The following is an 11910-nucleotide window of genomic DNA, read 5'->3' as shown; positions in this document are numbered from 1 at the left end:
ACGCTAGGTCACACACACACACACACACACACACACACACACACACAGAAACACACACAGAGCTATCTGCCAAGATATACTTCCTGGTAGAGGTTCAATGCCATCGATGAGCTTGGCACTGAGACTAGACCCTGCTGCCCACTGGCTCTCACAAACACACAAGCCTCCCATCATTTCTATTTCACTCTATATTATAGCACAAGGCCTGTCTGTATCCGTGCAGAGGTGGAGATACATTTATGGGGGAGGGATGGGCATAGGCAGAAAGACTAAAGAGTACATTGGGGAAAACGTGAATGAAGCAGAAGTGAAATATGATTTAGATAAATGTAGCAGTGACATATGGGTATTTGACAATTCCACTAGTTATGCTGAAGACCCCTAGAGAGAGCAGAGAGAAAAAGGAGAGAGAAAGAAAGCAAAACTAAGGTAAGCATGGAAGAAGAATTTGCCTCCTGTTTACCTAGGTGATATTTTTCCCCTGGATTTCCCCCAGGAAAGCATACTGACAAGGAAAAACTGGAGGTATCAGTGTTTACCTTGGGAAAGACAGAGATAGAAGTTGACAATGGTAAGAATCAGGAATGTGTTTAATCAGAGAATGACGATTTCCGCAGCTGAAGGGGATGGATCTGTGTGAGTGTTTGTCAGATCACAGGCTTATGAATTCAAACTCTGTGGGGAAATAAGAGCGATGACATGGCTGTTGTGCCACAGGCAGCACCGCATGGAAATATATGATAGTGCATGTGTCACCGCTGTAGCTTTCACATAATAGCACACAACAGAATACAAGGGAGCAATACAAGCAGATAGTCATAATTCATTTTTGAAGGGATTTCTTTCGTTATATGAGTCCGTGTTGCTTGTTTGACTGGTACAGTGTAGCAGTGGACGGACAGACAGAGTTGGACAGAGCGGGTTTGTGTTGGCAGGTATTTTGGCTTTCTGATCCGGCTCTATGCCAGTTGTCAATCAATCTGGCTTTTATGAGACCGGCCCAGCAGTGCAATGTCATTGAGAACATTTTTGTAAGATATTGTGAAATAATTTGGCAGGCGACATAATGACCCTAGAGTAATTTATTCGTCTTTCTCTGTAACACAAGACATATTTAAAGAGTCGCTTAATATTTCTGGAATATACTGTCTTTGCTGACCTCCAGTGGTTTAATTTCTCACTATGCTGCAGTGAAGTACAGGTGAACTATACAGGTACAGGTATAAGTACAGGTGATGCTGGGTGTGGTAAGAGGTGAAAACAGGCCTGAGGCTTTGAGTTTAATTAATATAAACCTTGTGTACATGTTCATCTATCAAAAAAATGAATGAAAAATCAAAGTGGGGAAGATAAAACAAAAAGAGCACTGCAAACAATCAGTGCTAAGTAGGTGATTTGTCAAAGAACAGTTGCCATGCATCAGAATTTACAGATCTAATGATGTATAAACTGAAATGTATCTCCAGCTTAAGATGCTGTGTGCTTGTCTAGTCCATTAAACTGAGATGTCCAAATGGTTAAAGAGGCAATTTAAGCTCTTGTAGTATCTCAGAACCTGATATCACTTTTCAGTTTTGTTTATTTGTAATTTGGTTAATCCAACTATTTAAAGTAATTCTTCCAGATACATTTGTATAGGTGTTCATACGTTTGTGTGTATATATCTTACTGAAACTTGTGTTTACAACTGTCCTTTTCTATGTCTGATAAAACGTACCAAAAACGTATACTTGTTATATCTTTACTAGTAACCCTTTATTTTATTTTAATTTATTAAGAATCAAATAAGGTCTCCTCATGCAATTTGGTACTTTGGAAACTTTTTCTTCAAATATGTGGAATTGCTTGCCTTTTGACAAATGTCACACTTTTGCATGTTCTGCTGACCTACTGTACAACTACAGGTCATCATCTACTACATTCTGAATGAATGTATCAATTAAGTGTATTGATTGTACTCTGTCTCTATTTTTTATTTAATTATTAGCAAATTATTCTTCAAAAAAACATTTTGGAAACGTATTCAAAACTTACAGATCCATTATATAAAGTTTGTTATGATGAGTTTGATGTACGATAATTTGTGTAAAGTTATTACATTTCCTGACACTAATATCTTTGTTTCTTTTGTCTTTTTCTTTGGCAGGATGATTCCATCCAGCAGCAATGACTTCCTGGTACGGGACCTCGCCGCCGGACGCAACTACGACCTTTGTGTCCTGGCCGTGTTTGATGACGTCATCACATCACTGACTGCAACACGTCCTTTGGGCTGTCTGTCATTTACTACAGACACAGAGTTCAGCCAGTGCCAAGCACTGCACAGCCACTTCCTGGGTGGTACCATGATCATCATCATCGGAGGGATTATTGTTGCCTCTGTTCTGGTTTTTATTATCATCTTAATGATACGATACAAGGTTTACAGCAACCATGGGGCAGGCCACGGAAAAGCAGCCATTGCGACATCTGCCTCAAGGCCACAGAGCAACGGACAAGGAGGAGGACAAGTCCAAGTCCTCCCTCACTCTGCCTCAAAAATGCCTGACAGCCAGGATGACCAAGCACTAGCGCCATCCAGGGCCATGTCGCCTAGCAACACTCTGAGAGACACAGTGGCATTGGTCGAGGAGGAGAGCAGTGGACGGAGCATAATGACAAGGACTGACTCCTTGGCCAATGAGGAGTTGCTCTCACCCACCAAGTCCCGCTACTCCTCCAGGGTCGCCATTGAGATGAAAAGCAGACCGCCATCTGTCGCCAAAGAGCCCACCTCCCCCAAGGAACTGGCAGGTAGTAGAGAGACAGATAGGGTGGAAGAGATAGACTTAGAGGAGGAAGGCAGTCGAGCAAGGAGGAAGCATTTGAGAGATGGAAAGAAAGACTAAAAGGAGTTGACAGAGAAAAAGTGGGGGGAAGACATACGAAGTAGGGACAACAAAACAAAAAAACAGTGCAACAGAAAGAGATGGAGAATGAGAAATAGACAATGTGCAATTGAAGAGTGTGAAATTGAGCAAGACAATAACTGAAAGTGGAACAGTGAGAAACTGAGTGAGTGTGAACGAGAGAATGAATAAGAGAGATGCCATCCTCGTGCACTGGGAAGATAGTAAGACAGACAGATCTACAGAGGGTGTCTGTGCATCAGAAGTAGCATCGAAAAGTTGTAGTGAACGCTCTTCTCTGATCGTTGACGAATCAGGTCATAGCTCATCTCACTCCATATAAGAAAGGTGATTTCATTTTGTTTTCACGTCAAACAAACAATCTGCAGTGTAGTGGAATTAATCTATAACCTTACATCCCCCAAGCACATTGATTTGTGTTCTCTGCTCTTGCCAATTACCATGCTTGATTTTTGAACAATAGAAGATGGTAACTCACAGGATTTAAAGCTGTTAAGAAGTTTAAGAAACTTTTGAGTTTATTCGTTTGCCCATCTGAGTTCAGCATGATGCTGTGACATTGTTGCCGGTTGGTGTTAGAGGAGAGGGATTTGTTAATGCAGGCTGGATAACCCATCGCACCGCAGGTAGCATTTTTCTGGTTAGCGTTCCTTGTGTTTCCTCTATTAGGGTGATACACACTTTTAGACTTTAAGCACCCTGAGAAGGCCTGTTTGCCATGAAGAATGACACAAACAGAGTACTTAAGAGTGAAAAGGGAAAGGTACTTCAGTACAAAAGAAAGGCTATTTAGGGTTGGCGGAAATTCAATACCAGATTGGAAGAAACCCAAGACCCTTGTTTCCCGTTTCTGACAAAAAATCAAACGTGTTAACAAAGTTTTATTTTTAATTTTTTCACACTTATCCGGATGAAGTAAAAAATGGATGTGTGTTTTTATTTATCGCAGCTGTGTGTCTTCCTCGGTCCAACAAACAAGGACAGGCTCTCTAAAGTCTCTGTTGGGGCTTATAAATGCAACAAGCATTAGCTTAAATACTCTGATGTGTGTCTATTCTGTGAATATTCTAATATCAATATGGATAGTCTAATATATTAATATATGATTTTTTTCCATATAAGAACATAAATAAACAAAAAATTAAATAAATAAAACAAAATTAAGACAACAGTACACCACTGTGAGCTCTTCAGGCACTGTCTTCATTAAAGTTAAACCATTACTACATTATATTTATGAATGTTATACAGCTGTATACACTTGAGTTCAGATTATTCCCCCTAGAGCGCTCTCTGTATATATCGACGCTTGCTTTAGATTCAGCTGTGTAATTGAACCCCTCCAGGGGCAACAAGACAGAATCCAACAGACACATATAATTTAAAGTGAATATCCGTTGCATAATGCACAAGACAACTGAAGCAGTCAACTATCATTAATGTATATACTGCAGTTTACAAAACGTTAAGAAGAGAACGCTGTGGTAGTAGAGGGAGAAATTAGCATGGCCAGCAGAAGCAGTGTGTTTAGGGTAAACGGCGTACCAGTATTGGCAGTAAGCAGCACAGGCACTCAGCAAAAGTCTTTGGCTATAGATAAAGTTTTTTATACAAAGTTTTTCACAATGATTAGAAATGCTAAAATACACAGAAAAAAAGGAGGAAAAGCAATTAGAGCAAGCAAGAAAAATATCAATAAAATGCCTCAGAAAAGGGTTTTATGATGTGTTATAAAAGGAAGGCTGTATGACCTTGGACAGCGTAACCAAGATTGAAACTTGAAAACTTGCCTTTCTGACACCTAGAAATGAGAAAGTCTGCGTTGTTACCAAAAACTAATTTCTGAAGTTCCAGTGAGTGTAAATGACAGCCTAAAGTTGAGCACAGTCGCAACCCAATTTGTTGCACTGAAATTGGTTAATTTCCAGCTTCAGAGCTATTAGCATTACTTGAGCTTTAGGCTCCCATTCAGTGTCTTTTGATCTCTTGCCTCTCTTGTCTGCTCATGGATCGACATCTTGTGCCAGCTTGAATAAAGTATTTTTAGTTTCTAAGGTAGTGGCTCCTGGCAAAGAATAGCTGTCAGTCCCCTGATGGACACTTTGCAAGGAACAAAGAGATTTACCAATTTTTTTCTCTACTAAAATAGTAATAATTTATTTAGGATTGTCATTGTGCATTCACTGTGCTATTCCAGCAGTGCAAAAAGCATGAAGGAGAAAGCACAATGCTTCATGATTATAATATTATGATATACTTTTTCCTTAACGTGCAAGATATAGATGGGAAATTACTTTGATGTAACTTAGTTACTGCCAGCAAAGGCTATTAATCAGAATCAGAATCAGAATCAGAATCTATTAGATAAAAACCTACTCTTTGTGTAATCAGGCCCTGGTTCTCTTGATTCAAACTGTTGAAGTGACTTGCACGTGCTCACAAAGATTACTTGAAATGCTCAGTAGTGCTATAATAATATGAATCCACAAGAGCATGTGAATTTTTCTTTTCTGGTAGATTTTCCCTGTGCTAAGCCCACTCCAGTGCACTTCCCCTTTAACACTAATCCACTCAGGAAATTGGGGTTTCATTAGAACGAATAAATGGAGACACAATTTCACATGAGTGGCTTAAACAGCTGAGTTGAAATACTTTATCAGTGGCTGATATGTCATTCAATTGGCTTCTCTGAATAGGTTTAAATGAGGCGCCATTGAACTCATCGTTGATAGCAGGGAGGAGACGAGAGATATGTGCAGAGCACAGCAGCTTATAGCTCACAAAGTTCGGGGAAAGTTTTCACCTTCATGCACTCTGCTAGGTAGTCAGTGTGACATTTATAACGCAATTACATGTGCTGGACATCACGGTCTGTAATTATTTCATGAAAGATAGATTTTCTATGGTTTCAAGTGCCATCTAACTAACGGGTTTCCCTGGATATTAAGAGTAGTAGTGGCTTTCTAGTTGTTTTTCTCACCCCTGAATGAGGGGGAGTTTGTGCACATGTACTTTAATTAGTATTAATTAGTATGACCAAATTGGAGTTTGAAAGGAGAGGAGTTGATGACTTCTCATTAAGGCTGTAATAGGCTAGAATTTTGAAACTGGGATCAAGAACTTTGACTTTGTTGTACCATCAAGGTGCCACCATATGCACAAACTCCAACATTTCCCCTATTGGCCTAATTAACAGTTCTAACCTCATCTAAACTTTTACTGACTGAAGTGTTTCAGTCAGGCATCCCAGACTACAACGAGACAGACAAACAAGATAATTATTAGAGTTTTTATTTTGACACTTTACCCAGGGAGGAAAAAGTTACCGCTGGCCTTTGAGTTCTTTGTTTCTTCTCTTTGATTCCAGGATCGTTGGCACTTTGAGGGCAACCTACAATGAGGGATAATACTCATGTGTTTGTACAAAGGCTGTTGGGGTTTCTCAGGGTGTAGCTGTGTCTGTGATGTGTTTCACTGGTTGCTGCATTGCAGAGAAAGGCAACATTGATCTGATCAGAGAGAGAGCCGCAGTGAGTCAGAGCGCCTGAGGAATAGAGCAACTGACAGATACACAGATAGACCCCATTAAAGGCCTACAGTTGTCAAAAAAAGTGTGACCCAACATGAAAAAATAGGCACATTGTGGGTGATAGTTTTTCTTTTGTTTGTTTGCTTTTCATAGACTGCTTTGTTCACATTCACATGTATGAAGTAATACATCATTTGAATAGTTTATATATATATATATATATATATATATATTATATTGTATTTATTTATTTATTTAATTTATTGGGTCTCCTTAAAGTTATATGATACGAAATTGGATTTTTCCCTCAAATATTTTTAAGTCTATCTTAAGATGGTTTCTGTAATCATTCCTGCTGGCATTAAAGTAGTCCCTTTCAAGATCAGTGCACAATGTGAACAAAATGCACATTCCTCACTCTCTAACTTCAGCATTCTAAGTTAAAAAAATCATTGGGTATTTTTAAGTCAGTTATACTCTTTTTAGTACAAAATTATGTTTGTGTTCCAGCTGAACAGAACTTCAGGAAATACTCACTTGAGAAATGTTTCGCATGGAAGGAGGACTGTGTCTATTTTGTCCCCTGTCCTTTACAGTGTATTTGCACTAGCAGAGTTAGGCATGAGCAGCAACCATTAACTCGTACGTATGAGTATTTGAGTATACCTCTGAACCTATCCCTTAATTATAAAAAAATAAATCATCAAACAAATACACAGTTGAGAACATTTTGTCATTCATAGTGTCGCCTTGGAGCTTGAGATCTGGCTGGTAACAGGATGCTGCATGTGGATTCAGATGCAGAAGCAGCTCTTTAACCTGAATACTGAGTGGGGAATTTTCTGTCAGGATTAGCACTCATTATATGCTTGACACAAACATATTGTGATTATGTCAAGCAAAGTGCTATTAGTTCAAGAACAGCCAACCAAACACTGAACGTGAGTGTGTGTGTAGTGTATTAATCGCATTGTGGGGACAAAACAGTCACATTGTGGGAACAAAACAAAAAAAACATGTCCCCAAGAGGTAAACCATTAATTTCAAGGAGTTAAGAATTACATTTCGTTAAATTTTAGGGCGAGCCTCCAGGTAATGAATGTAAGTCAATACAATGTCCTCACAGTCACACAAGATAAGTGTTTGTGTGTATGTCTGTAAGCTCAGGGTCAGCTACCAAGTCCCTGCAGGTCTGTGCATGCATTTGTGTGTTGTTATGTACAAGGTTCAACTGCCTTGAGCCAGTGCAAACGCTCCCACAAGGTTAGGCCAGATAGAAAAATAGCAGAGGATAACACAAGGATGTGTGTGACTATGTGTGAAGTGCAAGTGTGTGTTCTCCCCATGGCCCATCCATGACCCTGTAGCCTGTCTGTCCTCCATGTATTTTAATCTATCATCACTCCTTTCAGTGTCATCCCGTATGCCCGGCCTCATCCTTCACCGCAGTCTGTCTCTCTGAATTCGTCTCTCGGAATCTCCCCACCTCTCTCTTCCCCTCCCTGCTGTGTTTCTCAAGCTCTCTCTGTCACTTTCTCTGGTCTTTCTTCTTTACCAGATTTCTGACTGTTCTGGCAGTTTGTGTTTCCTCTCTCTCCCCCCATTTTTCCATGCTGTTTGGCTGCATCTTTGTCAGTGTTTTTCTCTGTTTTGTATTGTTTCTCTTCATGTTTCTATCACTCTTTCTGACCGTGTTTCCTTCTTTCTTTCTCTATCTCTATTCTCTTGGACGTCTCCAGCAGCAGACGTCAGGCGGCCTCATAGTGTCGAATGGAGAGACTTTAAGATCTGAAGGTCTCTTGGTCTCACAAAGAGAGCGCACCAACACTACACACAAAGAGTAATGACTGGCACTTAAAACTTGAGCCCTCCCTGGATTTTTTCCCCATAGTCTTCCTACAGTTTCTCCGTTTCTCTCACCCTGTGTCACTTCACCTCAATTGTCTGCCCCTACTGCAGCCTCTGTCCTGTGTAGCTTGCTGCCATCTAACCCTTCCTTTTGGGTTTCTTGTTTTTTGGTGGGCTCAGTTCCTACAAATAACAGCATGCATATTTTGTTACTTTCCTCTAGTGGTTTTGTGTGTTGAGTTTTTGAGGCACCCATCCTGGAGAGTCCTGCCTCTGCCCTAATACAAGGAAGCAAAATGGAATTTCATCTGTGCTCAAAGCGTAGAATAATTATACTTTTTGCAACTCTTACTTGATTAAATGATTAGTTCAATAACAGAAATTTAATCGGCAACTATTTTGATTGAATATCTTTGGGTTTTGGACTTCACATAAAACAAGCAATCTGAATTTTGGGCTCTGAGAAATCATGCTAATTTGTAATCAGCTCATGATGGAGATAATTGCTGCAGTCTCTCACAATGAACATTTTTCATTGAAAAGACTGTTTACCAAAGAAATTCTCAGGATTATCAAGAGTAATAGGGATACTACTTTTGATGTTGAAATTTAAAAAACATATAATTTCTCTATCCTATGAGCAATACAAATGATTCCATTCACCTTTGTTGTATCGTGGCAGGAATCTCAGTATCTCAAAATGGTCAATTGACTGCATTTATACAGCACTTCTCTACCTTGGACAAGTCACTTCACAACTGGCCTCATTCCACCATTCACACACACTCACACACCAATTGTCATCAAAGCTGCTCTGCAAGGCGCTGGCCTGTCCATCGGGAACAACTTAGGGTTCAGTGTCTTGCCGAAGGACACTTTGAAATGTGCACAGGAGAACCCAGAAAACCACTCCACCTCCTGAGCCACAGCCTTCCCATCTGAGCAAATGAAACTGATCTGTATGACGAAACCTTTCTGCATGGCTAGTTGCCACTAGAGGAACGGACTTTTTTGTAATGTGGGTGAATTGATTCTTTAATTCATTTCTCATTTGCCATTTCTTTCATTTGTCCTCAAAACTCCCCCTATCCTTTTCCCTCTTTCCACCTCTATTGATAATCTCTGTATATTTCTGACTCTTTCTTTAATTTGCTCTATATTTCTTTCATCTGCCTTCTTATTTATATTCTTCCATTTTCTTTCTAATGACATATCTCCTTGTGTTGTTTTTATTTCTCATCCAACCCCAGTTGTTTGCTCCTTCCTTTTCTCTCTCTCCTCAGTCATCCTTCATCTCCTTTCTGCTGGCACAACCTTTTTCTCTAATGCTGTGTTTGCATATACAGTTTATTTTTATTTCCGTATTACCTCTTTTTTCACAGTCCATTTTCAATTTATAATACCGTTGTCTGTGTGGTTATTTTTCACTTCTTATATCCTTTCTATCCATCTGCTCACCACTCACAATGCGTTATTGTCTTCCAGTACCGCCTTCTCCTCCTTCCTCTCTGTATCACCCCATCTCCTTCATCCATCTGCATGGTACAAAGAGTGATGGAGGAGAAGACAGGGGAGAGGAGAGGAGGATGATGGAGGAGAAGACAAGGGAGATGTGTAGTGGTGGTGATGGATAAAGATAGTCTGAGGCATTAAGAAGACTCTGCTTCATTCTTAAACTGACACAATAAGCACGGGCTGTACATAAATGCAGTTAAGAAATATTCCTCCTGACAAATACAGTTAAGAAATGCTCTCCTGACAAACACACACATTACAAATAACAGCTGCGGCAATATACCACCACAGCAAGTACAGCTCCATCACTAACCAAGCTATCACAGTTCTTTGCTTTCCCTTGTCAGCACGTCTCGCTTACACACGCATTTATAGTATCTCCAGAGTTTACAGCAGTTGCACTCTCACACAGCTCTCACAAAAGACAGATTCTATGAGGTTAAATGAAGAGTTCTGATTGAATTTTCTCAGGGACATATGGAAACCTATTTGCTATTTAAGAGGTCAATGGATATTACGTTATCTCTTACATGAGAAACTTTTTTTTTTCCTTTAGTATTTATTTAGTATTTAAATATGAACCCAGACACATCATTGCATTTTTTAAACCAAAAAAAAAAACTGACTAAACAAGTTGAAACATACTGTATTGTGAGCCTTTTCATTTGTTTGGCTCCGAGACAAGTCTGATGTTACTACAAAGTCAGGAAAAACATGACATTTGAACCTTTATGTCCTTCAGTTTCATATTGTTTCATTTGCTTTTGTTCTCCCTTAGGAAGTAATATACCCGCCAAAAGTACAAAAGTTTCTCTGTAAAGCTTTTCTGAAACTTTCAAGTCATGTCACAAATTAAATAGAACCCCTCAGAGAATTTTATAAATCAGGCCTGTGGGTAGGATCAAGTGTAGTTCAACTTGCGACACCAAACATTACATGTTGAAGGCAGCAATATTCGTAATGCTGTGTTATTAGTATCACTATTCTAATTGTTTTTTTTTTTTTTCAGATCTCACAGGTGCTAAATTGTGTCTCTTAGACCTCTGCTGTTTAAACATCTTATTCCCAGAATACTGGTTTTCTATCCCTTTCTCAAGACTTTATTTCAGATCCCTATTTTTCAAATTGTCTTTTTCACTTCCTTGTTATTCCCTTTTATAACACAGGCGTTTCCTTTGCCCTTAATGTCATTTCCTTTTTAGCCTAATACAGTATATTTAATGCTCTACTTTAAAACCTTCCTGTTCTTTCTCTCCTGTTTTCTAGAACCCTGATGTTGTTGTTCTGAGTGGCAGATGTGGAGAATGAACGTCACCACCAGGGAGAAGCTGGTGAAATCTCTGAAGAAAAAAAGGCCCTATAGCTCCTATCCCGTATCTCCTGTTAACTGTACCCATTACTTTGTTTCCATGGATATCATGGGGTTATAGACCTGTACTGTCTGGTTTACTTTTAACTGCTAATCTTGGTTCTCTTGTCTGGATTGGACTACCGTGTCAAGGCCCGGCTGCTGATTGGCCAGTTGCTGCCGTATCCAGCTTGTCGGTGTGATCATCATCGAATCTGTGGAGACAGTGGACATAGATCATTTAAAAAGCAACACAAAGAAACATATGGATATTTCTCATAATGAAAATGGACGGAAAATATGAATGAACTTCTCACCATCTGGAGGAGCATCAACATGCACGGACAGACACTGAGTGGATAGTAAAAACAGACGAACAGTAAAAGTTGGACACACTGATAATCACACTCAACCTGGATATACAATATGTTAGACTGCAGACAGAAAGGGATTAATGTCACACAGAGAAAGCGTCTTGCTGGGTCTGGTTTTGGATGTGAACACTCAAACAGTAATGGCTCCATAAGGGTCTCCACTTTATTAATCCATGTGGAATAATGCAATCCTGCTAAACTGACTTGAGCTGAGCTGACACTAGCTGGGCTGAACTGGAGCTGAAGTTTAACTTAACTTACTGGTTTTGACCCTGTTTTCTCGCAGTCAGAAGTGTGTTTCTGGAAAGCACATACAGTATATAAACGAACTTAACTGAACTAGTCTGACCCGGAGAGAACTGAATAAACCTGGACCGAGTGGAGCCT

The 11910-nt window shown here is 39.6% G+C and overlaps 1 protein-coding gene across 1 annotated transcript in view; it reads left to right on the top strand.

Moving 5' to 3' along the window:
• Positions 1 to 9920, top strand: part of zgc:172282 (leucine-rich repeat and fibronectin type III domain-containing protein 1-like protein) — a 60737-nt gene extending 50817 nt beyond the window's left edge. Inside the window, exons 7-8 of the mRNA XM_035680452.1 lie at positions 2147 to 2793; positions 9772 to 9920. Of these exons, the coding sequence (XP_035536345.1) occupies positions 2147 to 2793; positions 9772 to 9920 (796 nt within the window). The remainder of the gene's footprint in view (positions 1 to 2146; positions 2794 to 9771) is intronic.
• The last annotated feature ends 1990 nt before the right edge of the window (positions 9921 to 11910 follow it).

The sequence above is a fragment of the Morone saxatilis genome, unplaced genomic scaffold (assembly GCF_004916995.1).
Source record: "Morone saxatilis isolate NCDOM2014 unplaced genomic scaffold, NCSU_SB_2.0 Contig8, whole genome shotgun sequence".
Classification (NCBI taxonomy): domain Eukaryota; kingdom Metazoa; phylum Chordata; class Actinopteri; family Moronidae; genus Morone; species Morone saxatilis.
This window is presented reverse-complemented; position numbering and strand designations above follow the sequence as displayed.